Source organism: Larus michahellis, chromosome 2 (assembly GCF_964199755.1).
Source record: "Larus michahellis chromosome 2, bLarMic1.1, whole genome shotgun sequence".
Taxonomy (NCBI): Eukaryota; Metazoa; Chordata; class Aves; order Charadriiformes; family Laridae; genus Larus; species Larus michahellis.
Genome location: NC_133897.1, coordinates 108,405,162 through 108,432,811, shown reverse-complemented (window position 1 = coordinate 108,432,811; position 27,650 = coordinate 108,405,162). Strand labels below are relative to the sequence as shown.

Genomic DNA, 27,650 nt, shown 5'->3' with positions numbered 1-27,650 from the left:
AGGGGTTGGGGGGGAAGGAAGGAGGGAGGAAGGAGAGCAGGGGGCTACACCTCTATTCTGTTCCCAAGTAGAAAGCGCTGAAATAACTGCGGTAAGTGTAAAACCACACAGCTGTCAGATAGCAAGCTTCTGTTCATACTTGTAAATCTAGGTTCAAGGATCCCTGATATATTTGCTTTTGTCAGCTGAGTAGTACTGTTTGCCCAGCAGCAAAATAACACCTCCTGTGTGGAAAATCATGGATGTTTGTTATTCTATAGAGCTCTCAATTTGAGATGCGAAAATCATGGACATAGATAACATCAAGCACATTTTCTTTCTCACCCCGTCACATAGGCTTCTCGGACACATAGATTTCTCGGACCAAATTAACTTTATGTACACATATGCATCTCCATTCTGCATACCAGGGCTGTTCTAAAATTCTCACTTGAGAGCACACCTACTGGGTAAAAATGTTTTAATTGAAGTATTACAAATAATCCTTAATTCTATATATTAATCAAAGGATACGTTAATGCTGCCGGCTGCAATACAACACAGACACACCTGCTGTAAGGTGGCCCAGGCTGGCTGTCCAGCCCAAGCAGCCCAGGCAGTGCTCGGCACAGCCAATTTGACCTTCCGCGTTTCGCCAGCACAAAGAAAATAACGTCAAAGCTGCAAATATAAGTCCTGTGCTTTGGTTACTTCATTCTTAAGAAGGAATCTAATGGTCTTGTCTTAGATTTGTGTGACACATTTTTGCAGTTGACGTAAATCTCCTCTGTCTGCCTGAGTGATGATTCTTCTCCTCTTCTTCCTGTGTGCCGTGTGCCATGAAAATTGGATATTCCATAACTGTTAGCAGACTAGAACAGTAAAAAAAAAAAAAAAGAAATGAAAAAATTAAAGGACTTTCTGAAAACAGCCGCAGCTTTGAGAAAGGATAAAAATGATAAAAATGGTAAATTTTCCTCATATGCTGTTTAAGTATTGGGAAATATTCAACCATGAATCAAAATACTTTTTGTATTCTTGTTTTCTGTGAATACATTTCAGGTTCATGTCATATGAAAAAAGAAGTTGCACTTTGAATATGTTTCACAGCTGTCCCACATCAGATGCCTAGTAAAGCACTACTGGAGTGCTCATTTCCCCTCATGTACACACTTCAGATTCCAAAATAGTCTCCTATGTGAATCTGGAAACATGAATTACTCTAAAGGTATTGGCCATGCTAAGAATTATCCATGTTTTTAAGACAACGTAATGCAATGTGTCTTAGTTAACAGGCATGGGAGGAAAGACAGTTTCTCAAGCAAATGGCTAGTCCCTAGCATGTGGTCACCCTAGGAAGAGCTTCGTTCTGGTACAAAGAGTGACTCAAGAATCAGAATGAGAGAGATGGAAATAGCAGAAGGTCAAAAGGCTTTATAAGGACATATCTACAGTGGAGCTCACCATTGGATCATACACAAGTGCCATCTGAGAGGAGATAGGTGGAAAGCTGGAGTCCCACATCCACTGTGAGAATGACGTCGTTTCCCTAAGCACAACATAATTTCATACCCTCTCTTAAGGTATGAAGAGACAAGGCAGAAGCGGTGAAGTTGGCTCCTATCTTTCCATTTCTAAGCTTCAGTCCTTGAACAGGAGGATTAAGGGGTGAAAAAAGGGCTCTGAGCTCCAAGATGTTGTTACAATACAAAAAGGAAGGAGAAGCACTGAAACAGCTGTCCTAGTGAATTATAATGAAGCTGAACTAGAAGAAATAGATAAAGTGTATCACAGGATACAATTTTTTGCCTCAGTTTTGCAAGTAGTGACTTGAAGAGAAAAGGTATTAACAATACACAAATAATATGAAAGTTAGCAAACCGGAAGAGCTTATTTGTTAATAATGTGGAACACAGTTGGGTTTCTACATGTAGCTGTAAGACATGAAAGAATATTCATCAAAAAAATAGTGAATAGCAACAATTGTACTTTAAAACATTTAATTTTTCCTTTCTGTGTAGTTTAAGATTAGACTACAAGATTCAAGGGATATAAAGAGCAGAAGCAGAGGAGAAAGATGTTAAGAAATGTACAATACAAAATACGAGTAAACTCCAGCTCTCCAGCTGATCTTACCTGGATCTGAGTAGAGTATAAAGCTTTTGATAAGGCCTCTGCGGTCCTTTTCCTCTTCTTTCTGCTGACACATGTTCAGTCAGAAACACAGTCGCTCAGTCAGAAACACAGTGCAGGGAACTGCATCATACATGATAGTATAGTCCAAAATATCTAATTCCAGCATACAAGAGATATGCTGGTATTGCTTGCTTTCCCACTGAAACCAATAAATACAATAAAATCCGAGTAGTCTTTCCTCTGACTTGCAAACTGTAACATGCATGAGATATAAAAGCCTTGACACTGATGAAAAGGCCCCTTGATTCAGGGGTAAATACAATAATATAGTGCCAACAAGTTCCAGCAGCCTTATATTTTGTGGTAGGGGAAGAAATATTTTTTTCTGCTCACTATTTTTCATTGGAACCAGAGATTCTGGATCAGACCTCTACCATATATTTGGCAAGGAATGCAGCAAACTTAGATAGTGGTTTAAATTATTAGTTTGGATGCAGCTGTGAGCAAATTTGAAACAGGAAATCAGAAGACAAACAATGCTAGAAGATGTGGAATGCCTCAAGTTGTCACCTGTCCTTGTCCATGCACAAAACAGCCTATGCCTAGGTTTATGTTATTCCTGACAAATCACCTTTGGCATGAAGTTTCAGCTAATACCACTGTAAACATTTAGCTGACTAAGGAACTTGAGTAAGCCATTTGTTTTTCTAATGTGAAAAAAGGAAAGATAAAAAAAGTTACTTTTTTCATAGGCTGTAGAACTGATTAGCTCTTTCAATTTTAAAATTTTGGCAAGAAACTTCAATTTTCACATTTACCTTTTTTTTAATTGTCTCTGAAGAGGATAGTAGGATGAGCTGTTAACACCTTCATACTTACCTGCTTCAGTATATTAAGCAAACTGGTTTGTTACTCACTTTTTGCGATAAGCAGTGGTGATGTAGAAGATCAATAGGAAAACTAACAGTAAGACAGCAGCAGAAATTCCTCCGGCTATGTAGATAATAAACAATTTATGATCCCAGGTTGCTAAAATACAATTGTAATAAATATGATTAGTATTTTGTATAAACTGGCATGAACTTTTTATGACAAATTAAGTTGAAAATCAATGATTATGTAGAGTCATTATTCCATGACAGCTCATGCTCAATATTCAGACCTCACGACTATTTTCGCATTTCTAAAATGCCTTTGTTATGTTGAACTAGCTCTTATGAAAGTTGTGACTGGGATGACCAAAGGTGAGTGAACGCACCACAGTGGTATGAAAAAAATGGTGATGCCTCATATAATCCTTTCCTATCTCCTTCCCTCCCCTGGTGAGAAAGCAGTCCATACATAAGTGACTCGAAATATGGATAATAAAGGTACTCAGAATAATTAAGTGAATGTTCTTGGGATTCTAAAGGTTGTCCAATAAGAGATACCTAAAGATCAGTCAATATTTCCATGGGCAACAAGATATTTTTCAGAGCACCAGGAAGATCAAGTCAGTCCCCAAGAGGTTTTCTATTCAGTACTGCACACAATTGTATCAGTTATTTTCTGCTCTAATTAAAAAAGAAATCTGTTCACATTTTAACATTTTAACAAAAATTTTTCCACAACAATTTCTTCCATTGTGATCACTATTTTTTTAATACCCTAGTACTGTACATGCTTTGATGGTGGATGTCAGGAAACCCACCCTATTTGTTCTAGCCTAAGCAAAAATGCTTTCTTTGAGATTTACAGCCAAGGCAGGAAAAGTTACATTTATAGTAACTTTGCTAAAACTGCATTGACTTCTTCAGTATGGAGTCACATCTTCAAATGAAGCTAAGGAGCAATACATAATAATGAAAGGGTAGAGACAGCCAAGACAATGGCTCCAAGGTGTAAGTCACTATATTCTTACGGTGCTCAAGTTTACAGAGATGTAATGTGATATTATTCTCATTTTTGAGGTGAAAAAAGCTGGATGAAAGAACACAGGTAATAAAATCATGTAGGAAGCCCACAATATAAGTCCTCAGTGCAGTTATCATGCATTTAAACATTTATAAATTTTTCTCTTGTCACAATTCCAAAATTGGTTAGTGGTAGCACTAAAAAAAAAAAAAAAAAAGTGCGTTAGACCACAGAACTTCAAGGCAGCTTTTTGCAGCCCACCACGGCGCCCTGCTTCCTGTTTCTCTATTGCATCTCTGCACAAGTGCTCTGCAGACTTGAGACTAATAGCGCAAAAAGCAAGCAAAGAGAAATAGTATGCAATGAACATTTCTGTACATAGTACCTTTGTGGCTAGCGGTATCAGCTACTACAGGAAACATCTTAGTCAGATGATCTTACTAACTTCTATCAGTCTCAAATGACCCTATGTGTCATCGACGTCTTGAGGAGGCAAGCACTAGGTGTGACTCTGCCCAATTACCTACCAAAGAAGAAATATTTCCTGCATGTTCTTCAGTTTCTCAACATGTAGGAGTAAAACAAGAACTCCAAAAAAGCGAGGATGCCCTGGGATGGAAAAGGAGTAATGCCTCTTGTATTACTTACTACTAGGGATTGTGGTCATATCTTATGGCGACAAACTTGTTTCTTGTGTTTCAGATAAACACTAGAAATTTATTTGTGAACAGGGACTAAAAAACTGTTTTTAAGTGAGTCCCTCTTTAATGCTCTGCTCACTGTACAGAGGAAGACAGCATCCGAAGAAACCACTGCTGCCCCAAAGAGCTTTCATTCTGGATAGACAAGAAAGTCACATGCTCAGTTCATAGACAAAGGAAAACAATCACTAACGACAGCAATACCAGCGAACCAGCTGCCGAGCCATCACCAGGTGGCTTCTCTCTCCTGGATCAAAAATGTTCACAGCTTCTTATCTGGCTACCCTGAATACCAGTGGAGACTTGCTTAGGTACATCTCTTTAGTATTAATGTGCTCATTGGAAAGGATAACAAAAAATACTGATTACAGAAAAGTCTTATCCTTGAATTACAATGTTATTTTACTGGAAAGGAAAAATAAAGAAAATTCTCTCAGAAGTCTGTTCTGATGAAGGTATGTGACACAATAGAGAGGGCTGCCTGATGACAAAAAATTATGTCTTTTGTATAATAACCACATATGAAATCACTCTACTTCTAGCATGTCTTCAACTGCTGTGTAGCTAAAATGACAGGATGGTGCATATAGCTATGTCCAAACCCAGGAGAAATTATAATGTCTTTTTTTTCAAGCGTTTAGCTACCCATCACAGAAAATCATTATCTGTGCCACTGAGCAATTACAGAAATAAAGAGAAGCTGTAAGCAACAAAGAAAAATTTTTGGAATCTTGTATTTAATTATCATTAAGGATATCTGAATCTGGAGAGAGTTTGAGACTTCAGCTGCATCCCCACCCTTCAGTCTAAGCACTCCAGACTTCATTTTTCTTTTCCTGAAGTTTCACCTTCAATTTTATCAGGTCAAGATAATAATCTCTGAGTTAATGAGTTTGAGAGCTGAGATTATCAGCTGTCAGTTAAATTTGCATGAGAAAAATCACTAGATTTTTTTTTTTAGAACCGACAACAACTCAAAGCCCTTTTTGCCTTTGCTCATTTGAAGTGAGCAAAGCCTTCCTGAGGTATTTGTTTTCTTTAACTATATAAAACCTTTTGTAATTACTGACTTCAACATAACATTCAAGATTTTGCAGAAACATGTCAGAGGCTTGTCATGTGTCTCTTTAGTTCTTGTGTTCTCATCAAAGGTGATATGCTGATGGGAGGCCATTAAGTGTATTTTCAGCATCAGTACAATTTCTGTTAAGTATTAAACAATGTGTCCCTCTCTACCCCCTCTTCATAGCCTTGGCATTTTCTCTGCAAGATTGTGAAATTTTTTTTTGTGGGAAGGTTTTCAACCTTCGGTGCTCTGACTTTGGTTTTGAGGAGGAAGCACTGATGCGCCAGGCAGTTATTTCTTTTAACAAGAGATTTGAACTGCACTGTAAAGATCTTCATGTAACTTGTCACATGCCTTGCTGGACTGGCACGTATGGTATGCTAACTAGTCATGACTGAAATATTTTTACCCAAAACAGAAAGGCACAAATTCAGCATGAATGCATTCACGCTCAGAGAAAGGCGAGTTGTCGAGTAGCAACCCACAGACATGGATGGACTGATATCTTGTGTTCATACTGGATGAATTCCTGAAGGAAGAAGGGAAGCTAATTTCACTCCTACCCTGACTCTCCTCACCCCTGACCGCAGCCTTATCTTCTGTCTGTTTTCTATGGCACAGAAGTACTGCTGTCTCCTTCCAGCTCAGAAGGACTTTATGATAACCCTCAATGACCAGACAAGTAGTCCCTTGCGTATCCTCTGGGTGCTGTGAAGATCATACTGAGTGCTATTGAAAGACATTTAAAGGACGATTTAAAGGCACAGTCAGCATGGATTCACAAAGGGAAAGCCCTGACCAACTAATTTGATATCCTTTTATGATAAGGTCACGTGCCTAGTGGATGAAGGGAACGAATGACGGATTATGCAACTGGTATGGAGTAATGCTGGGCACAAATACAAGTTGGGAGAGGAATGGCTGGAGAGCGCAGCCCTGCAGAAAGGGATCTGGGGGTGCTGGCTGGCAGCAGGCTCAACACGAGTCTGCAGTGTGCCCTGGCAGCCAGGAGGGCAAACCGCATCCTGGGGTGCATTAAATACAACATAACCAGCTGGTCAAAAGCCGTGTTGGTGCAGCCTCACAATGAGTCCTGTGTGCAGCTCTGGGCCCCGCAATTTAAGACTGATATGAAGGTGTTTTATTGCATCCAGAGGAGGGCAACAAGGCTGGTGAAAGGGCTTGTACAAACCATAATGTAATTCTGATCTCCCAAACGTACATCAAAATGCAATCACCAACCAGTTTTTCAGATATAGTGGGAACACACATCAACACAAAATGTTTCTATTTGCCTTTGTCTAAGAGAGCTTGCTATCCCACTTTCTGCTAAAGCAAGAAAAAAACTTAGTAAATCTCTCTAAAAATGGCTAGGCCTTAAAGTTCGAATAAGCATTTGTTTTTCAACTCTTCTAATTTTTCAGTTCTTTCATGACATCTCCCCTTCTTTCAGAATCATCTACCAAAATAATGCATGAATATCAAGTCTGCTTCCTTCCTTGAAAAACAAGCTAAAAAATGAAATATGATCAAAGGAAAATGCATGGTAAGTAAAAGTCAGTAATGGGCTCAGATGTGGAATCTGGTGCGACGACCAAACTCCATATTAATAGAATTTTTAGAAGGAGAAATATAGTGGAGAACACATCAGAAATTCATCCAAAGTGTTTTGAACACATTATATAATTATGTAATAGTCAGCCTTCTGTTTCTGTAAGTGTTGTCCAACAAAAGCTACGCTACTTTACAAACACACATTGCTTTATGTGTTATGGGTTTTGAGGTCAAAAAAGATTTGCAGAAGACCCATTTCAGCTTACTGAAAATATATAGTGGGACAGAATAGACAAACTTTATGATATGGAATGGATCTCATGGTTTTATTTGCACTGATGTTCACAAGCATTAAATGCAGCATACCAACTTCTACTCATGCAAATGCAAGAATATCACACTCGAATACCTGTTTCCCTCTCTCTTCCTTTTTCTTCGTAGGAATTCTATGCTGTTTCTCTTCGCAAACATACATTCACCTTTAGACAAGAAGCAAGTTGTTTCTTTCTACAGTAGCACCTCTTTGAATCAGCAGGTTTGGAACTATTATCAGTGCTGCAAATAATCCTGTGTTCTTATTTACACCTCCTTTCACCTAGGATACCTCCTCTTTAAAACTTCTTGGCCTCTTCTCAATGACAGCTTCTCAAAACAAAAAATTAAAGAAAAAAAAAACATTTTCTTATCGTTCCTTTTACTCTCTTTTAACATAAACAGAGTTTTCCCTACTACTGTTTAGAATGCAGCTATTCTCCCAGCTCCTAGACTCAGTATTTCAAAACATCTCTGGAACTGGGCAAGGTGAGAAGATTTGCAGTACCCATGCAGAATCACACCAGCAGACTAACAACATTGGAAGAGTTTGGTAGAAGATCCAAGCTAGAGTGTGGCTTAGCTGTAGTGCTGAGCCAAAGAAAATGATATGTCTGAACTGATAGAACACACACAAAAAATAGCGTAGCAAGTTTCTGTCACCGCTTGGTTTATTCAAGCCACAGCTGTTGCATCAGGCAGAGTAAGTCACTCGTGAGTTGGTGAGAGACTTCATTGGCTACTCCACAGGGAGCGGTGGGAGTTGACGCCCAGCCTGTCACTCCTTTCCCCTTAGTGTTTCTCCAAATCTCACTGGAAATATTAATTGTGTGTTATGAAATGGTTCCAAACGTTAAAGAGAAATAATTGGAAATCCTTCACATTTCACTTCCTTCGGAATTAATGAAAATTCAACAAAATGCGCTTTGCAAGTGAGGGCTTAAAAGCGTGAAAATGGGGTGTGTTCTGAATCATATTGTACTTCAGCTTCTTCAACAGTTTCAGACCTTTTTTTTTTTTTGCCAATAAACAGGCATAACTATGCTGGCATTGTTAGCACTAAAAATGATAAATAGGATTTGTTTCAAGAGCAAAAGAAGCGTGGAAACTAAATTTTTTCTGGAGAAGAAATAGTTCATGTAGGTAGAACTGACAATTCTTAAAGCCATTGTATGTTTTTTTGCACCTCATTATGTGCTTTCATTTTGATATGAAAAGCACTGCACTTGGAGTAAATAAAAAAAATAGTTCTATTGCTCTGCAATTTGGATATGTTTGATTATATGAATATAGTCAACATTTTGAAATGTGAATGCTTGAAATTATCAGAGGTGAGAGGAATTTTTCTCCTGATACCCCTTTTCTTTTCATCTCATTCTGCTCAATTTCATGGACTTTTATGATCAAGTATTAAGAGTAAAGCAGGTCAGCATTTTTTTCCCGAGCACATTCTCTACTTCTCAATAACAATATCACAGATCGCGCATATTCTGAAGCTTCATACCCCATGGCACAGCCCTTAGTACTGCCAAAGAGAGGCCTACTAACACATCTTTGTTACCAGGAACAAAAGCAGGACCCTCAAAAGATACCAGAGCGCTGGACCAAATGAATGGTGCAACAGGAGAAGGACTGGGGTGGTACAAGAACCATATCTTCAAAATGCATGCTATAGAGAAGAACCAAAACTGAGGGTTTTTTTCAGTCATAACATAAAATAGAAGTAAAGGTTGAATTCAGCTCACAGTTAGAGAAATCTCGTTTTAAGTGTCTACACATGGAGACCTAGGTTCCTATTATAATCAAACTGTGACAACAGTCACAGCAAAACCTAGAGAGCTTCTCAGCTCCCCCTAAAGAAACTCCTTACAAGAATAAGATAGAGGCCGTTTTACTAATTTTTACATTTTCAAATGAGAGTGTGCTCTTTGCCTTTCTTGGAGGATAGGTCTCTCCCCTGGCACCCTGTGGTGCACTCTGCTAATGGAGAAATCTCCTTGTGGCTTCTTTGGGTTTAAGCCCACCTCTCCCTGCAAACTCAGGTAGTCTCTGCGCTTCAAAAGCTTCTTCCTAACATCAAACCAGTTTCTCACAAACAGGTCTACAGTCCTATGATGAGATCAGACAACCTTAAAACCAGCTTCTTTCTGTGGAAACAAGATTAATTGTTAAATTTGCTACCTTTTACGTGCTGCTAATTGAAATGTAGTATTTAAATAAATCCTCACTTGTTATTGAAGTGTTATTTTACATGGGTAAAAGTGTTAATACCTCTGATGGTCCTATTGTAAAGACATTTACCACTTCCTCCTTTACTTACCAGACACAGTAAAACTCATCACATAGGTTTTGTTTCTTCCAGTAGCTATGCAGCGGTACGTCACAAAGTCAGAGTTGGTAATGTTTTGAATGACGATCATGGAGTTTGCCTGATCAGAGCAATCCACCTGTGTACGCTCTTTGAAATCTGAACCAAAACTTTGCTTTCCTGATGAGTGGCACAGAACAATGGTGTCTACCTGATCTGCTTTAATCCTTTCCCACAACACTTGCTGCACTGAATCTCCAATTTTATAAGGACAGGTAAGAGCAACATCTCCTCCTGGCTTGGTAAACACGTGAGTATTTTGTTTCTCAGATATTTCAAAAGCATCTGTGGAAAAACACAAGAAACAACAAAAATTGCTTAGAATTAATTCAAGGGAACTTCAGTATCAACAATTCCTGTATGGCAAACATTAATGAAATACACTTACAGTGGAAAGCTACTCAAATCATTTGAACTACTGAAAGATATAATTTATATCTATCTAAGACTACATTTTTGTGCACATTTAGACAAAACAGTCTTTATGGAACTGTGAGGCTGTGAAGACATTGCAAGAAGGCTATTTCTATACATTTTGAGTACATGAATGTTTTATTAACAATTTCAGCAAATATTCAACAGCATAAATTACAAGGCCAGTCTGATTAAATTCGTGATAGTCTTGTTCTGCTTTCACACTAATTATAATAAGAAAATGGTTTGATGTGACCATCAGGACACGCATTAGCGCATTATGTTAGAAGACATTCTAGCCTATGAACTACAGTTCTCCCACTCACAAGCTTCACCACTTAAATAAAAAAATTCTTAGCCCTTCATACACTTTACTTGGGAAAAACCTGTGTGATAGTCAGGCTGTGGTATCAAAGCAGAATTTCAGACAAATTCAAGACTTTCACCACATATAAACCATAGATATAATACATCTTAAATATTTTTGACTGAAATCCCTGTGCTCTGAGTTATTGTTTTTAGTAATAGAATTCCCTGTTTACAAATTACAAAAAAAAAAAAAAATCTTCAGTAGAAAGACTGTCAATGTTCCTGATATTCAGAGCATTCAATAACCACTTGGTTTCTAAAGTCAGCTTTATAATGCCTATATCTCATAAGTTAGGGTTAACACTGTCACCTTTTAGAAGACTTTAATGTTGAAAAAGATTAATGATCAGGCTGATTTTCCTGTACTGTAAAAGGACTCATCTTTCAAGCTCTTCAATGAGTTTCTTTTTTATTAGATGTCTTTAAGTCAAAAAATTTCACTACTATATATTTTTTATGTGTTTGCTGCTATCTATGGCCACAACAGGAAACAGAGACAAATTGTGTTGGAAAAATGACAGTCATTAAATGCAACAAAACCTGTTTATAAAAGAAAAGTTTTAAAATTAAGTCGTAGCCTGATTCATGAGATGAGATGGTTACAGTAGTGCTCTGGGTAGAACTGAATACACTGTAGGAAAAAGCTGGATTTAGATCCTCCTTAATATAAAATTTTTATCAAAAATCTATGGCAAAAATTGCTGGTAAACTGTATTGCTTTGGATGCTGGTAGTGCCAGTGTTGTCATAGGTACTGGAGAAATCAATACAAATTGGCCTAGCTCACCTCCTAAGCTAGGTGCAAATAGTAGGATTTCAAGTGGGTAAGCATACTACCCTAAATCTAGGAATAAGTGATTCCATTTGTGTTGACAGGATGGAAACCATTGTGGAAGTCTGTGACTTCTGAGACTTGCACAGTTTTTCTGTGAAACAGTGAATGAAAAAGTCTAGCCTGCAATTTTTTATCAATGGAACACAGCACAGAAAAATTACATTCTCGCTGCCTTTGGAGACCAGAAGTATGATTAAAACATTGAAATGCTGAAAGACAAAAGGAACTGTGTCTAATGAGTTTACCTAAAAAAATTAATGAAGAACTTGAAGATCCATGTAGACTGCAATCAAGAAGACAGAAAGTTAATGACAGACAAGGGCAGAAGAGAGAGAAATTCACTAACCCAAACAGAAGGTACAACACAGTGAAGCTAATTAAGTCCTTGGACAGCTTGCCAAAGACAGCTGAATTTCTATTACTGAAGACGTCTGCCAAGGCTGGATAATCATTTAAGATATCATGCTAGTTCCAGCAAGAATTTACTCATGGAAGTCTAAATATTATTCAAATCAGACTACTATGATGGGACTCTACACTTGCAAAGCATGTCCCTTGAAGTGCAGTCGCTCAAAAGTCACTGCACTACAAAAGGTAATTATTTTTTTGTCTAGCAGATTCAGATCTGCAGACTCAGATTCAGATCTGCTAGGTAAGAGGGGCAAATGAAAAGGTAACTGAAACCAATTCTCTCTCTTGCCCACCACATTCTTACAGGTCAGATCTTTACCTCCTGCCCCACTTCCCAGACCACTAACTTCCAGCAACTGCCTGCTTTACAATAAATCACATATCCTTCCCTGAGAAATCTTGTCTTCTTCACCGTGCAGTCTTTGCTGTTTTCCTCAGCTATGAGCAAGCTGTCTTCTCAGGAGCATTGAAGTCTCCCCATCTGGTCCTGGGTCCATCCTTCTGCCCTATTCATTTTATGCCAATGTTACCCTGAACTCCAGGTGTTTCTCCCATCTAAACATGCTTATTAGGGAAATTATGTGTATGATGATACTTCCTACCTTCCAGAGGATTCCAACCTGACCCAAAGGGCTGAAACCAGGACTGTGTAAAAAACTGCTTTCTTCCCTGCTGTCCTGCTACACATTTGCTAGAAAAATATATGTTATACACATGGTAAACTGGGGAAAAGAAGATAAAATATTTTCCATCAAAATAATGAAAACCCCCCCTATCTTAAAACTTATTAGTTAACTTTGTATGTTGTGTTTGATAATATATCACAATTCCAATAATATATAATACTATAACATGCTATAGTATACTGTAACAGATATGTTACAAAGCTAAAGTTGCCTTGCAACTTCAGTGAAGAATTTCTAGGTACAAATCTTGATATATTTGTATAATTTTCTGCTATAAAACCAATATGTCTATAGTGAGAACTACATATAAACAGAGAAATTAAAAGAGTTTGAGATTCTCAGCTGCTGCATATTTTATCATAACCATTTTCAAACACAGACATCATGACACATTTTATTCTTTTGCATTGCATGTATATTTTACTTGACAGCATGCAGCAACATCCAGGTATTTTCACTCTTGATGAAAGATGCAAATCACTCCCCTTCTTACAGTATGATACCTTGCAAAACTTAAGTGATTATGTAAGGCACATACAGTGGAGAATCAGGCCTACGTAGTTCTAATTAAATCTTTCAAGTACACTAAAGTGTTCCAGGCTTTTGTTTCAAGCAATTGTCCCATTTTATTTTGACACCAGCATCAGCATAGTTCTTTCATCCTCCCTCTCCCCTGTTCAACCACTTTCTTTATTTAGCACCTTTCTGAACACAATTTCTTTGCTTTCAGCCTGGTACGCGTGGGACGAGAACCTCCCGCTTTGAGAAATACTTCTACGGGAAAAAGGCACACGGCACACCCACATACATTCACCCACACACATTCACCCACACACACGCACATCCCAAGGTGACACACCATGTGCGAACATTTCAGAAATGTTAAAAAAAAAAAAAATGTACCATTGCATCTGATAAAAATAGACTTCCCCTGCCTCTGCTCATTCTGGCCACTGCCACTACTGCCTGCTCTGCCCCTCTGGCCACGTCATCTTGCCTCCTGGACGGAAAGTAGGAGGAGGTGACAGCACTCAATGGTAGGTAGGTGCACTTGCCTCTGCTTAGTAAAGAGGTGCTCTGAAGCACTGAAGAGTGTTCATCTCTTTTGGCATAACATCACCTCATCATATTTTGCAATTACACTTTTTTCTATCGGCTTTAGGGCCATAAGACATATAAAGGGAAAAAAAATGTAAGCTTTCCTATTTTTAAAAACATAATCTTTCAATATTTTTCTTGGAAAGCAAATCTCAGAAATAGAGAGGTATAAAAGAGTGTAAACCAACTTCCTAGGATTTAAAGGATCAAACAACTAAAATGAAATTCTGAAATTAAGAAATTCCTTTCGGAAGGCAAATAAAATAATGGTGTAATCTTCCCCCCTCTATCTCAGTCCCTTTGCTACAAGCAAGTAAAAGTCAAAATCAGTGTCATGTAAAAGTTTCATCCCCATTCTTTTTGGGTAGAGCTTTTATACTTTTTAGCTCCTGTCATTCTTTCAGTCTTGATAGGATTAGCTGGTTTTGTTTCTTCAAAGGAAAGTTACTTATATAGCTGGACTTGTTTTCAGATGGTTTATTATTTTTTCAAGTCAGTATTTGTGATATTTTAATTACTTAGCCAGCCCAACACACAGACATTTTCCATGTGCTCCCAGGTACCACCAGGTCAGGACAAGCTGGTACTGCTCAGACTGATGGTAACAGAGTTACCTTTAAAGTAGCTACCCTTAGGAAGTAATGCTCTCCATCAGAAATAACTAATGACCTTAGCATATCTTTCAAAACTGCAAAGCTAACTTAGCTCTACAGTAGAGACAAGTTCCCACGTCCCACTTGGTTTGCTAAAGCTCCTCATAAAAACACCATCTTCTTCCTCTGCTTGTAATAAGAAGTGAGAAAACAAATTGAAGATGAAAAGGCGGCTTAAATTTTTACGAAGATGAGCTTTCTCCAGGGCTTTTCTTTTCAACAAGAAAACCAACTTTCAGATGACGAAATACTTCAAGACTGACACCTTCGCCCTCCCTGGATAGGCTAAATATGGAATTATATTTAGCTCCCAAACTAATGTCTTTCAACTGTATTTACACATACCATGCAATTTTGTTAAGTTTCTAAAAAAGTGGTTTTGCCCTTTTTTGGATGAGACAGGAAAATGTGGATGCATAGCTATTAAAAAAGTTGTAACAATAAAGTTCTTAATTTCTAATGAGCTACTGACAACAGTTCTACTCAGAACTCAGAAACCAAAGGTAGAATGCTGTTTGAAAAAGGTGTATTTTTCTAATTGCAACTATTTGGATTGTAAAAGTTAAAATGAACATATTTATACTCCTTTACCTTTAAAACATCCCTGTAATATATATTAAGCTATATTGTGACAAGCCAGTGAATCTTTCTGTACCAATTATTAATTCTGCAAAGGTATAAACACTGCATGCAATTTTAATTCACTTGCCACCTTCTGTTTATTTACCCATATTCCACTCCTCTTTGCTGTTATTTCACTCTTTCAAACTGAACTTTAATTATCTAGAGAGCAAAGAAAAGGAGAATCCAAAGAGAGGGAGAGAGGAAGAGTACAGTGTTAGTAAGAGTAAGCAAATCATGCTCTCTTCAGGTATAAACGTTCATAAGCTTCCAGCAAGGAGAATTTGGTTGTTGGGGAAGAAGTCATCGGATGAAAGCATAAAAACACTATGCCAGGATTCATCTGCAGAAGAGTCTGGACGATATAAGAGTTCAAAATTTCAAATTTTCATCCTCTCTAGGAATATCATTACTTCGGGATGAAGGGACTTTACCAGCAATAGGAGTTCAATGAGCAGAGAGGTGGAGTGACACAGGACACCGTGCTCAGCCTTCACTTACTGTTAATGATCTGACAGTGGACGAAGAGAGCTGCTGTGCTGAGAAACCGCATGTCACGGCATGCGTGCATGGGGTGCATTTGTGCCTACCTGCTCGTATCTTCCATGAGGCTCCTGAGGGTCAGACATCAGGCAGAGCAGAGGATATAATGTTTTAAGCCACAGAGAAGAGAAGGCATGGGAGAGGGAAGGGAAAGGGTGTGAAAAATGAAACTGGCTCCTAAGGACGACTATTTCAACCAAGGTTTCTTAGGAGGAAAAACCAAGGGTGGCAAGGGAATGGACAAGGTACACACCCGTGCTGCCCAGCCCCAGAAGCATTATAGCACCCAGGAGTGCACCATAAGGACACACTATGAGGTATTGATACCCTGCATCTCAGATCCTAGTTATTACTTTTAATGGATTGTTTTATCAACTGAAAATATATTGAAGAAGAAGGAAATAAACAGTTTATTTCATACTAAGTTTGTCATGCAGCTTTATACCAAGTAAGAAAATAAAATGAATCCATATAACATCAGTATTTTTTACCGAATGTTTCCTTTCCATTTCTTTTTGTCCTTATTAAGGTATAAATTATATTCCTGTCTGACAGGCCAGTTGAAAGAAAGGTTCATCATTAGAAATATAAGCAGCAGAAGGAGGTTCTGCAGACAGAAAAATTTCAGAACTTAAAATATTAATCACTTCTTAGTGATTTCCTTTAGAGTTGAACTATCTGAATCTGTAATTCCTTTTACCCTCTGCTTTTCACCTATCTCTGTTCATTCCATAACCTAACATGTATTTCCCCAAATAAAATATTATGCAATCTGTGCTAGTCTGTACTATCTCCTTAATTTTGAATATTTTAAAACTGTCACTGTGCACTTCCTGTTTTCCCCTGCAATTGAATCCTGTAATGATTTCCAAATTCCATTAAATCAAGATTTCATCCATCACATTTACACTTTGAGAAACAAAAAAACAAAGTCGTAAAAATCTTCGGTCTGGATTTATCTACTGGGTGCCACAACAGTTATGGTTGATACTAGAGGTAATTCCATATTTTAGGTAAGTTGAATTTCACAGTGGTTGCTGCAGTGGCATAGAATTAGGGAAAAGTAGCTGAGAAGATCAAGTAATTTTGGCTTATAGATGTAGGGAAATGCTTGCAAAAAAAAAAAAAAAAATTCTTTTAACACGCTAGATTCAATTCCAAGTCAGTTTTGGCTTTCTTAGCCCATTCATGCTTGGACAGTGTTTCAAGGTTCCTTCCAGGTCAGCTGCCCCTGCTTCCATCTCATCTATGCTTTCTTTCTGAGTTCAGTCAGAAGCTTCTTGTTCATCCACGTAGGCCTTCTGGCATTTTTACTCGATTTCCTGCTTGTTTCAATGGACCATTGGAGAAGGTTTTCCTTGAAAATCTTTCTGACATCACCCTTGAGATTCTTCCAAGCAGATCTCTGAACAAACCACGTTCTGCTCTTCTGAAGCCCAGGGTTGTGATCCTGCTTTTTTGCTTTTATCCCCTTCTCTTGGGATCATTAACTCCACTATGCAGCCAAGGTTGCCCTGATCTTCGCAACCCCAACAAGTTCTTCCTTCTCTGTGAGCCTGAGGTGGAGCAGAGTGTCTCCCCTCTTCAGCTACTTAGTCACCTGAGTAAGGAAGTTTTTATCAATGCAGTTCAGGAACCTCATGGACTGATTATGCCCTGCTGTGTTGCTCCTCCACAAATACCAGGTGGTTGAACTCTCCCAAGAGGATCACAGAATGTGAAGCTTCTTCCAGTTGTCTGATGGAGGTTTCATCTACATCAGGTCTGATCACCTTGATCAAGCAGTCAGTAGCAGACACTCATTGCATCACCACCTATGTTGGTCTGCCTTCTAATCCTGACCCTTGAGCTTTCAGCTGGCTCATCATCCATCCCTAGGAAGAACTTCCCATGTTTTCACTGCTTTTTCACATAAAGGGCAACTTTCCTTCCCTGCCATCCCCACCTGTTCTTCCTAAAGAGCCTGTATAGGGCCATTGCAACACTCTGGTCATGTGAACCATTCCACCATGTCTATGTGATCCCAATGTGATTGTAGCCCTGATTCCTTGGGTTTTGCCCATGCTGTGTTTGCTGGTGTACATATGGTCATCCGGTTGTGCTGATTACCCAGAAAAAGTAAGAGAGCTTCCCCACAGTATGTCCCCTCAGCATTTCCTTATTTGTGTGGACACACTTGGGAAGGCCAGCCTTGTGCCCTGATTTGTTACTCTCAAGGTGTTTCCTGTCCATATAATCCCACACCATTTGCTCATCAACCCAGTCCACTTACTTGTTCACATGTTGTCATCCCACTTTCCTGTTAAAGCTCCCCTCATTGGCCTGTTGGTAAGGATGCTTTTTCCCCACATGTTCAGGTGGATCCTGTCTCTTCCTAGCAGTCCTTGATCATCAAGAAGGGTCAACAAAAGGTAACACCTTGTTGTTGACACCAGCTGTACAAGTGGGTCTTTTCCCACAGAATCTGCCCTGTCTTCCCAGGGCTTTTCACTTCTTCAGCAGGATCAAGGAGACACTGTCATCCTAAATCTGGGTTCTTTACCCAGCGTGCAAGCCAATAAGACATGGAGCAGAGGTATTTCCAAGTTTATTTCATTAATGTGCAGAAAGGGGTGCTCATCCCAAAATAGGAGCACGTCTTTGTTTCAAAAATGTCCCTTTTGATACATTGATTATTAAATATTCTAACATTTAATACATATTCATTGTTATTCTCTTTAATGATTGGTAGAGATTTCTTTGCTTCCTATGTAAATCAGTGCACAGTCTCTGTTTTCTTCTTCCATTGTTCTCTTTTGTGTAGGTGGTATCATTTGGGTAGGCAGTCAATGAATCGGTGTTTGTAATCTCCCCCTGCCGAAATTACCTTTTACCTACTTCTCCTCTAATCTTGGCAGTTACAGGTGTTTTTCTTGGTTTGCTGACTGGGCCTAGAGTTCATCGGTCTCTTGACAGGAGTATCCTGCTTATTAACAAACCTACATTGTCTAGGAGTTAGTTCCTTAATTTAATCTTAGATAAACCATGTCTAGTTACTATTTCTCTACAAATGATCAAATAGGTTTGAGGCCGTATAGACGACTTTTGCCAGCAGCGGCAGGTTCCCTTGGTTGCGTTGTTTACATGTTACATTTCATTCCTCTAGTTAATATCAATTTTACTACAACACCACCACGTAAGCTGCCCATATCCTTAACCACCACCTCCAGCACCATGTAGCCATGCCTGATGTGCTCGAGGTCTCTCCTAGACTGATCTTTGGTTTATGTGTGGAAAAGCAGCAGGGGTCAGAAGTTTGAGGAGTGGGCAAGCTTTGGCAGTCTCTCTGCAGCATCCTGGAGTCTACCCTAGCAAGCAGCAAACCTCCTCAGGCAGCAAGTTGGGTCAGCAGATGAACACATGAGAAGTGAGAGTCATCCTCAAATTATCACACACCAGCAAGTCAGTTAATAACTATAGTATCCAGATGATATGCAATGCATGTTCATCGAAACAATGCTCGTAGGGAACATATAAAACAACCCTTCTAATTTTATCTTACTCTGGTAAAAACACAGCAGTCCTCATGGGTACTGAATGTTAAAATATTTTCCTTAACATAGCATATTCTGATGCAAACAAAGTAACCAAGAGTACATAACAGCAACATTATTCTTAGTAACTAATTGAACATTCAAAATGGTAAGGAGTAAAAAGACAAAAAGGGGTGGGGGGGAGTCAAAAAAAATCCCCAGTGCTGAATAGAAGGATCTGGATGTTGTGATTGCTAGCCAAATAGAATCAAAAATGTTACTGCCTTGTCTGTTTCCAAAAGACAAATTTTCTCAGGTATGTCAACAGAGAGTCATATACAAGACAAAGGACGCATTATTCTGCTTCATTTAGCAATAGTAAGACCTTAGATGGAACATGGTGTTTCATTCTATGTATCTTATTTTAATAAGGTTATAGGCAAACTGGAGAAAATTCTGATGAGAACAAGAATGATGAAATTTAGAATCATGAACTAAGAAGAAAAGTTAAACGAATGGTGTTTCTTTAGTACAGAGGGAGGACTGAAGGCTGGCAACGTGAGAGCCTTCTTTTTTCAAAGGAAGGACTACAGTGAATAAACAAGAGATATTTGAGTTAGCTATAATGGAAAAAATATCTCCTTGTAAGGCTGGTTAAGCACTAGAATGACTACACCAGAATATTATGTGTGCAATTCCAACATGGGAATTGGTCAGAGATGATACAGATATGCTTATCCTGCCTCAGAACAGAGAGATGGATGAGGTGAATTTGGAATGTTTCTTCCAGCCTGAGTTTTCCACAATTCTGTAATTCCTTTTGATCTAAGTTTTTCCTTCAGAAAGGAAGAGGAGATATCTTCTCTGCTCCCAACAGACCTGCTTTGGGCTTTTTCCTCTGACCTTTGCTACTGAAGGGGCATCCAATCCTTAGTTCATTACAGAAGGTAAAAAGTAAGAAAAGCAGCATTTAATGGGTCAATAACCACAGCAGAGGTGTGAAAAAAGCAGCTTCACTTTCCTCCATCATCTTGCTTTCTAATTAGGTGCTGACAGTGTGGTTGACACTGTGTAAGATACAGGGATAGTTCTTGCTCTGGGGAGCTCAGAGTCTGAGAGCCGAAGAATGAAGATCCTTCAGGATTAGTTCTTGCTTCCATGTGCTTTAAAGGGTTGATAGTTTTTCACTGTAGACCTATGAATCATATTCTAAATTGAGACAGAGATAAATAGAAAGCAAGCTATTTCAGGTGGAGAGGGACTTGAAAAAAATCTACGCAACGTGCTGCTTTTGGCAGGCAGAAGAACATTAATATAGAAGTAAGTGCTGAGTGGCATGGATATCATCACACTAGCTAAGAATAGAAAAGCTCTGTCTCTGCTATCACAGAAGAGGTTGATCACTCTATTTAAAATATGGGAGTACTTCATGGTACATCTGGCATTTAAACACTCTATTAATGAACTTCCATTCTTATTCAGAGTTGCTAGCAAAACATACTCCCTGAGCAAATGGTCCATTGTCACTGATTGACAGAAACACACACTTACCCATGAATTAAAAAAAAAAACAATTAAAAAATAACAATTTCCAATCATACAACAGCTAAAAAAAAACCCAAAAACAAACACAAAAACCCCTCACCAAACCAACCGATTATGCAACTCTTTGTAATTCACATTATGGATGCAAAAGTCACTACGAACATCAAAAAGATTTTTTCCCATTCTATTCAGAGCATTGCATGGGAATTTTTAAGTCAAACTAGTGCTATTTTAACACCTAACAGAAATAAATTCCTGAGAATATAAACATAAGTTTCATAATATACAGCAATTCATGTGAGAATTCAATTCTTGAAATGCAAATAAATAAACACAGAACAAAAACATTCCAGGTAATTTTAACTACATTCACTCTTTATGTAAATAAACATACAACACTGCTCTGCCATGAAAGCCAGTTTCATTTAAACAGCTTATGTATCACACAGTTCTTCACTGCTGAAGACTTTTGACTTTCTATCTAGATGCATAACAACGTCGTAGTGTATAGGAGTAGAAAAATATCAGTTTGTGATCTCTCTAATGATATTTATTGTATTCTATATTTTAAGTTAAATTTGCATTGTAAATTTAATCATGTATTTTAAGATTGCTGATCCAACTTTAACTGATTGAGTTCTGCATCACAAAGCTCTTCACAAGTTGATTTACTTTGCCTCTGAGACAGTTTATGTCTACACTCAATCATCTCTGATTCTGTTCATTTTAAAATAGTCAATATTCTGATCATACACTTCAATGGAAACTTAAAAACCCTTAATTCAGGGATTGCTGCATTTTGATGCAATGCAACCTAGAGAACTATTAAGAAGGACAAGTGGTTTGGGAGGATGTGTGAAACACATGAAGCCAGATCTACTTATCAGTACTTCTCAAGGCAGAATGAATCACAGGATAGTTTGTAGTTGCATAGGAAGCATCAATACAGTGGCCTGGTAATGTGAAAAGTATTGCACTGAACTGCAGCTGACAGAGAAATGCCTCATACTTTCATAAGGGCAAGAGAGAAAAGGTCAAGATTATCGTTATGTGCAATGACAACTCAAAGCTATAACCAAATGGTAATAGTATGTCAAGTATGAACACATGTATGAATACAACAGGTATGAGAATGCAACAGGAAAAAAGTTTTATAGAGTGTCTACATAGGAAGTCTAAACTAAACCCATTAAGTTCACCAAAGTATTTGACCTGGAAGACGTTTTAAATGTAAATTACCAATAATTTATTTTGCTAGGTTGGGAACAAGAGAGAAATACACTTCAAATTTGTAGAAGTCTTAAGATCTTGATGTACAGGTATTAATGGAAATCATATTTTGAACCAAAAAAAAGTCAGTTGATCTCGTCTTAACCTTTTCTGTTGATATATCCACTTTGTAATGCTCCATGGAGTCAAGAATGGTTCAAAAAGAAGAGACAAAACTAACTACTTAAAGGCAGATATGCATGACAGGATAACACACTAGACCACATCTAGTAAAAGAAAAAAATCATTTACTACAACAATTGCATCAAAAATTTGATATGAGTGTTGAATTACCACCACTTCTAGGGTCTTCCGTCTACCAGTGATGCAATGAGGACAGTGGACCAAGAAAAGACCTTTGTAATGAGAGCTATAACCTCCTCTGTCTCCTGGAATCTCAGATCCTTATGACAGCTCAGTCATTGCTTACCCAAGATGAATCTTTTGGGGTTTTTTTTGTTTTGTTTTGGTTTTTAAACTTTTGTCCCTGATTGAAAAAGAATCACATTCACTCAACCCAGACCATGGTGGGGTAAACTACTCTTCAGTGACCAGAGACTAAAGCAGGAGCAGAGTCCTAAATAGAGTTTCTGCAATATTATTTTGCTACCTCCTACACTGCAAATCTTTTATTCACTCAATAGTACCTTTAATCACTTATGAAAGAGGGTAACCACAGTGGACTTATTATTTATAAAGATGTCTTTACTCTAAAGGGAAATAAATAGGGATGTTGTCAAAATACTAATAAAAAGAAACATGCCTAATGTCTTTTAAATACCTGAGGTCTTTCTTCTCTTTCTGTGTTTTTGTTTAAAAAAGCAAGTTGTGATCCCCAAACTTTTTAAACTGCTTGATCTTGGAGTGTCAGGGGTCTTGTTAACACTTAAGTTGCTGCATCTAGTGACACTACTGTAAGCGTTAGACATTACTTGAAGTATTTACTCATTAAGCATCAGCACTTGAGACTTCAAACTATGGAAATGAAAAATGTTGTCAAATCAGAATCATACCAATTTTGCTCATTTTGTATTTGTAGTTTTAAAAAATTATACAAAGCACATGGGAAAGCAGAATCAGACTCATGACCTCTGTTGATTACCAGGGATGAAGCACTAGGGCAACTTTGAACAGTTTTAAGTGCAGAAACACACATTGTTTTGCAAGCCAGCAAAAGTTAATCCAAGATACTTTATCCAAATGTATGTAACTGCCAGCAGATATGATTGCCATGTGAAGAACATTTTACCTTATACTTTAATCTGGTTAAGAATCTCCATCATGAGTATAACGCCATATGGCATTATTTCCATTTATTTATGCTATTTCCATTCAATGGAAATTCTGAAAGCTAGTTATTGGGAATGAAGTCTATTGGGAATTAATAATTCTTAAATCCTAACCAAAGAAAACAATGTAATTGAAAAAAGTTTTAATTACCTATAAAATGATCTTTCTAGTAGGTGTGCCAGGTTTCTTTATAGCAGAGAATATTGGATTCCTTAAAAACCACTTCATTTTCCAGGACCTCAACTATTTGTGTGTATTAATCCTATAGAACAAGACCCATTTCCAGTGAAATTATGAGACTAATACTCAGCTTTCTCAAAGCTTTTTCCCTGGTGCAGAATAAAAACACTTTAAAGATGAACATCAGCGTCCTAATTTTACAGGATGGATGACAAAGAAGAAAAATTATGTACCTAGTGTCAGCAGCAAGCTAAAATACTGGCTGCATGGCAGGGAATTTTAAGTTTACTGTTGGTTTAATCAAAGTATGATGTCATCCAGGGACTTTAAAATATTTAGTACTGATGAAGCTGCTAGTAAAGTAAGATAAAGCCTGACTGATAACAGCTCTACTATAAATACTACATAAATAAATACCTTCTCATTAAAAAAAGAAATTAAAACTCAGGGTTTAATAGCTTTTAATTTTCAGTGCAGATTGAAGTAGTAATATTTTATCTTCACTAGTGATACACTACATTCTTTTTAGATCAGTGTATATAAAGATCTTGTTTATACACATCTACCAGGAGCTGAACAAGATTGATTGTTCCTGTTGTCAGAAACCTTGATTCTTTAAATGGAAAAGGATTAATTTCTATTAAATGTTGTTATCTGCCTCTGAAGTAGGATTAAATTGATATACTTGAAAAATGGGGGGGTGGGGGGTGGCTTGTTTGTTAAGTTTGTGTTTTAACATGTTCAAACCAAGAGAAAAACCTTCCATACTGAGCATACTGAATCCCACAGTAACATTTAAAACAACATACCTCTGGTAACTGATCAACTTTTTATGTGGTTTACAGTGTGCTGAAATCTGTAAGTGGATCACCTAATAAAGGTATTGGACTGAAGGGTAACGTCCCACAGGAAAGTGACTGCCTTGTTTCTTGCATCATTTCAGAGACACTGGAAAAGGCTGCTCAGGGAGGTGGTGGAGTCACCATCCCTGAATGTGTTTAAGACTCGTTTAGATGTGGTGTTAAGGGATTTGGTGTAAGGAAGAACTTTGTAGAGTGGAGTTGATGGTTGGACTCGATGATCCCAAGGGTCTTTTCCAACCTAAATGGTTCTGTGATTATATGATTCTATGATTAACCCTAGCCAGTATGTTCAGGAGCAACTAGCTGAGATCAGTACTGCCTTGGCCAGGAAAAGGACTAAATGAGCTTGCAGGTCTCTACTGCATCTAACTTTTAGGATTTTACAGAAAATGAACCCACTGGCTCAGCACTGCCAGAACTCAGGTAGGACCAACCTGCATAGGAGTTCTACTTTGCCTGTTCCTTTTTGTAAACAGCAACCTGGATTTTGAGATCTCAGCTTATTTGAATGCAACTAAAAAGTATGTTTCTAATGCCTACAGCTGCATTAATATTGTTCACTAAAAGGACTGCCAGAGAAAAAGAAACTAGAGAGTTACTACTTCAGTAATGTTATTCTTTACATAATAAAAAAGACACTGGAGTGAAGCAAGCATTCAGAGATGCCACTAAAAGTATCACAGTTGAGGAACTCTGACCTGGACTGCAAGCCTGCCCTGAGGGACCCCACTCAACTCTTTCACTAATAGGACATTCCTTCTACATGTGAATGACTGTGAAATGTACATCTACGCCAATGTGCCACAATGGGAAGAACAATTTCAGATCCAAACTATCTTATCTAACCAAACAATCTGAGGGAGACAGAATAACTTTTTTCAAAGTCAGGGCAATAACTTATACGAGCCTTAAATTCTGCATTGATGAGCAGCAACGTTTGCTAATAAAAAGCTAGCAGAGATAGGAAGACAAATTGGGATTCCTATTTCATCAATGCCATCAACAAAGATGCTGGCTAAAATCAAGTTTCAAAAACTTTCAGTGGTGAAGGCAGGAACAATGCACCTTGAATTTGTGTAGTTTAGGTATCTCCTACAAGAGTCAGGTCCACTGTTTCCTTGTAACACTGAAATTACAGAAGTGTGGATAAAATAAACTTGAAATTAAGACTCTGAAGGATCAGTCTAGGAAAAGAACAGTTATTTTTATCTTCAGGTCTTTCAAATGCTAGGAACTAAATTTTCCTTTTAACCCATTCTTTCCTATCTGTGAAATGCAATAAAATATTGAATGAAGTCTATTTTCACTCTGGAGGATGGGAAAGAGGAACAGATTGGTTTTACATGCACAGTATCAAATCAACAAACCAATAACCAAAACTAGTTATCTTTTGAGGGCTATTCTATCATAAGTACATAGTGATCTTCTAAGGAATTCTACCCTAGAAGCTTGGTAATTTGCACCAGAGTTGTCAGTTGACCATGCATGGAAAAATACTAGAAAAGGTTTTTCTCCTCTTGTACAGCTGGAAAAGAAAGTAAATTGAATGAGTGGTCAGGTAATTACAGAGCCTTTGGAAAGCAGATGGGCAGCTACACAGAACATACTTGGGCATAACCGGATCTTTTTCTTTCCTTCTTCCCTTTTCCATCTTTAAAAAAAGTCTCCTTTTAAAGAAAAGGTCTATTTTCTTCATTTTAACTTCCCTACTTCCCTCCTGTTTGTTGCCACACCATTCCTAAATGATTATTGTGTTACTGAAAAAGCAAGCACATAAGATCTTCTCTGGAAAAAAAAAAAAATCAAAAAACCCTAACAATCAATCCTAGTTTCAGACCAGGAATACTTTCACCATTGAACATAACGATAAAAATATAGTATCCTCCATAGGCAGTCACAAGGTTCATCCATGTAATTTCATGGGTAGCTGCAGTTTCATCCCCTGAAGATATCCTACAGCTTGTTGAAATGCTATGAGAACCTTGTCCCAATGGAAATATTGCTATTGCAATGACCATTAGTACCTGAAGTCTGCCATGTAATACATTGCTGCTGTGACATCTGTCCATCTCCTCCAGTTCCCCTCCTTACTTCCCACTTCTTTTAAAATAACTTTTTGTCAAAACAATATAACTCTTTTCTGCTGTGCTATTTCTTTTCCCCATATTACTCCATTTCTTCATGCTATATAATTGAAAAGAAAAATTACAATGCCAGATACTCCCTCAATTGACATGGATTTCTGTTTTGCACATATCAGAAATTAAAAAAAAAAACCCAAACAATAAGAGATTTACTTACCTGGCTGAATAATTTCTATTACTTTTTCCCAAATTCCATCTGGGTAAGTTACAATGGAGCAAAAGTAAAGACCAATATCCTCCAAAGTGCTCTTGATGAATGATAAGGACTTGTCTTCCCTGAAAGCATTTTCAAAATAAATTCTTCCATTGTATTTGTCTTCAATGTGTACGCCATAGATTGGATGCAAGACAGCTATATTTTCTTTATGAGTTACATTAAATTTCATCCAGGATGTCTGGATTATGACAGCATCTTTTGGATATATGCATTCCAGTTTCACCTTCTCAGTAAGTTTTACAGTTGAATCCACAAACTTTCCTTCCACGTTGGCTAAAACACACACAGAAGTTCAGTTTCAGAATTAACATAGTTGAAAATTGAAGTTCTAGAAAAACTCAGAAGCAACTCTGGCAGCACTACAAGCAAAACACTGAAGAAAAAACACTAAAAAAAACCCCAAAACAACCAAACCTTAGACATTATTATTACTCCTAACTTGGGGATATCATTGAACAGTTAAAATTTGTCTGAAACACAGAGTAACACACTTGTGAATTGATTGTACCAGTCATGATGCAATAAAAAAAGGAAAGATGTTAGCGAGGAATAAGAAAGCAACCTTACTTCTACAAAGCTGGAGAACTGCAATAAAGAGAGCTGCGTGGTCCATCTCAAAGAACACTGGAATCAGTGGCCACAGCGTGACAGGGTTTTATCCAGTCCCTGCGCATCATGTGCCCTTCTCACAGGATGTTTTTACTTTTGAAAGACGAAAAACATCATGCACTTTTTACTTTCACATTCTAAGAAACACCAAGTTTAAGGTCTCAGTGCAGATGCATGAGAGAGAGACTAAATTCCTATCAAAATCCACCTCAGAGTAGTTTGCATTGCTAAGGAATCTCTAGCCATACGCACAAATGCTAGGATAAGTGATGAAGCGGGGATCTTTAGGTTTCAGCAGCAGAAGTAAACAGAATTCTTCCATGCCATGTATCCAAAATCAACAGAATTTTTCCATTTTTCTGACACTGCAGTTCAACATTTAC

The 27,650-nt window shown here is 37.8% G+C and overlaps 1 protein-coding gene across 2 annotated transcripts; it reads right to left on the bottom strand.

Moving 5' to 3' along the window:
• Positions 1-357: 357 nt before the first annotated feature.
• On the bottom strand, positions 358-27,650 carry CD226 (CD226 molecule). 2 transcript variants are annotated; one of them, XM_074576548.1, is made up of 6 exons: positions 27,226-27,650; positions 26,599-26,931; positions 9,962-10,294; positions 3,033-3,144; positions 2,116-2,176; positions 358-851 (listed from the first exon to the last, which is right to left on the bottom strand). In XM_074576548.1, exons 1-6 carry the CDS (start codon positions 27,269-27,271, stop codon positions 687-689), a joined length of 1,050 nt encoding a protein of 349 aa, XP_074432649.1. In that variant the 5' UTR covers positions 27,272-27,650; the 3' UTR covers positions 358-686. The 2 variants fall into 2 exon arrangements, with proteins under 2 accessions (XP_074432649.1, XP_074432648.1); XM_074576547.1 differs by having other exon boundaries at positions 445-851; positions 2,116-2,179; positions 27,226-27,284.

What these genes read in the sequence shown, in the direction of transcription:
- CD226 (XM_074576547.1), bottom strand. Translation starts at nt 27,271, where the DNA reads ATGGACCACGCAGCTCTCTTTATTGCAGTTCTCCAGCTTTGTAGAA. An exon ending in GATGAGTTTTACTGTGTCTG is followed by an intron (nt 3,145 to 9,961) that starts GTAAGTAAAGGA and finishes ATTGTATTTTAG; the next exon opens with CAACCTGGGATCATAAATTG. An exon ending in ACCACTGCTTATCGCAAAAA is followed by an intron (nt 2,180 to 3,032) that starts GTGAGTAACAAA and finishes AACATGTGTCAG; the next exon opens with CAGAAAGAAGAGGAAAAGGA.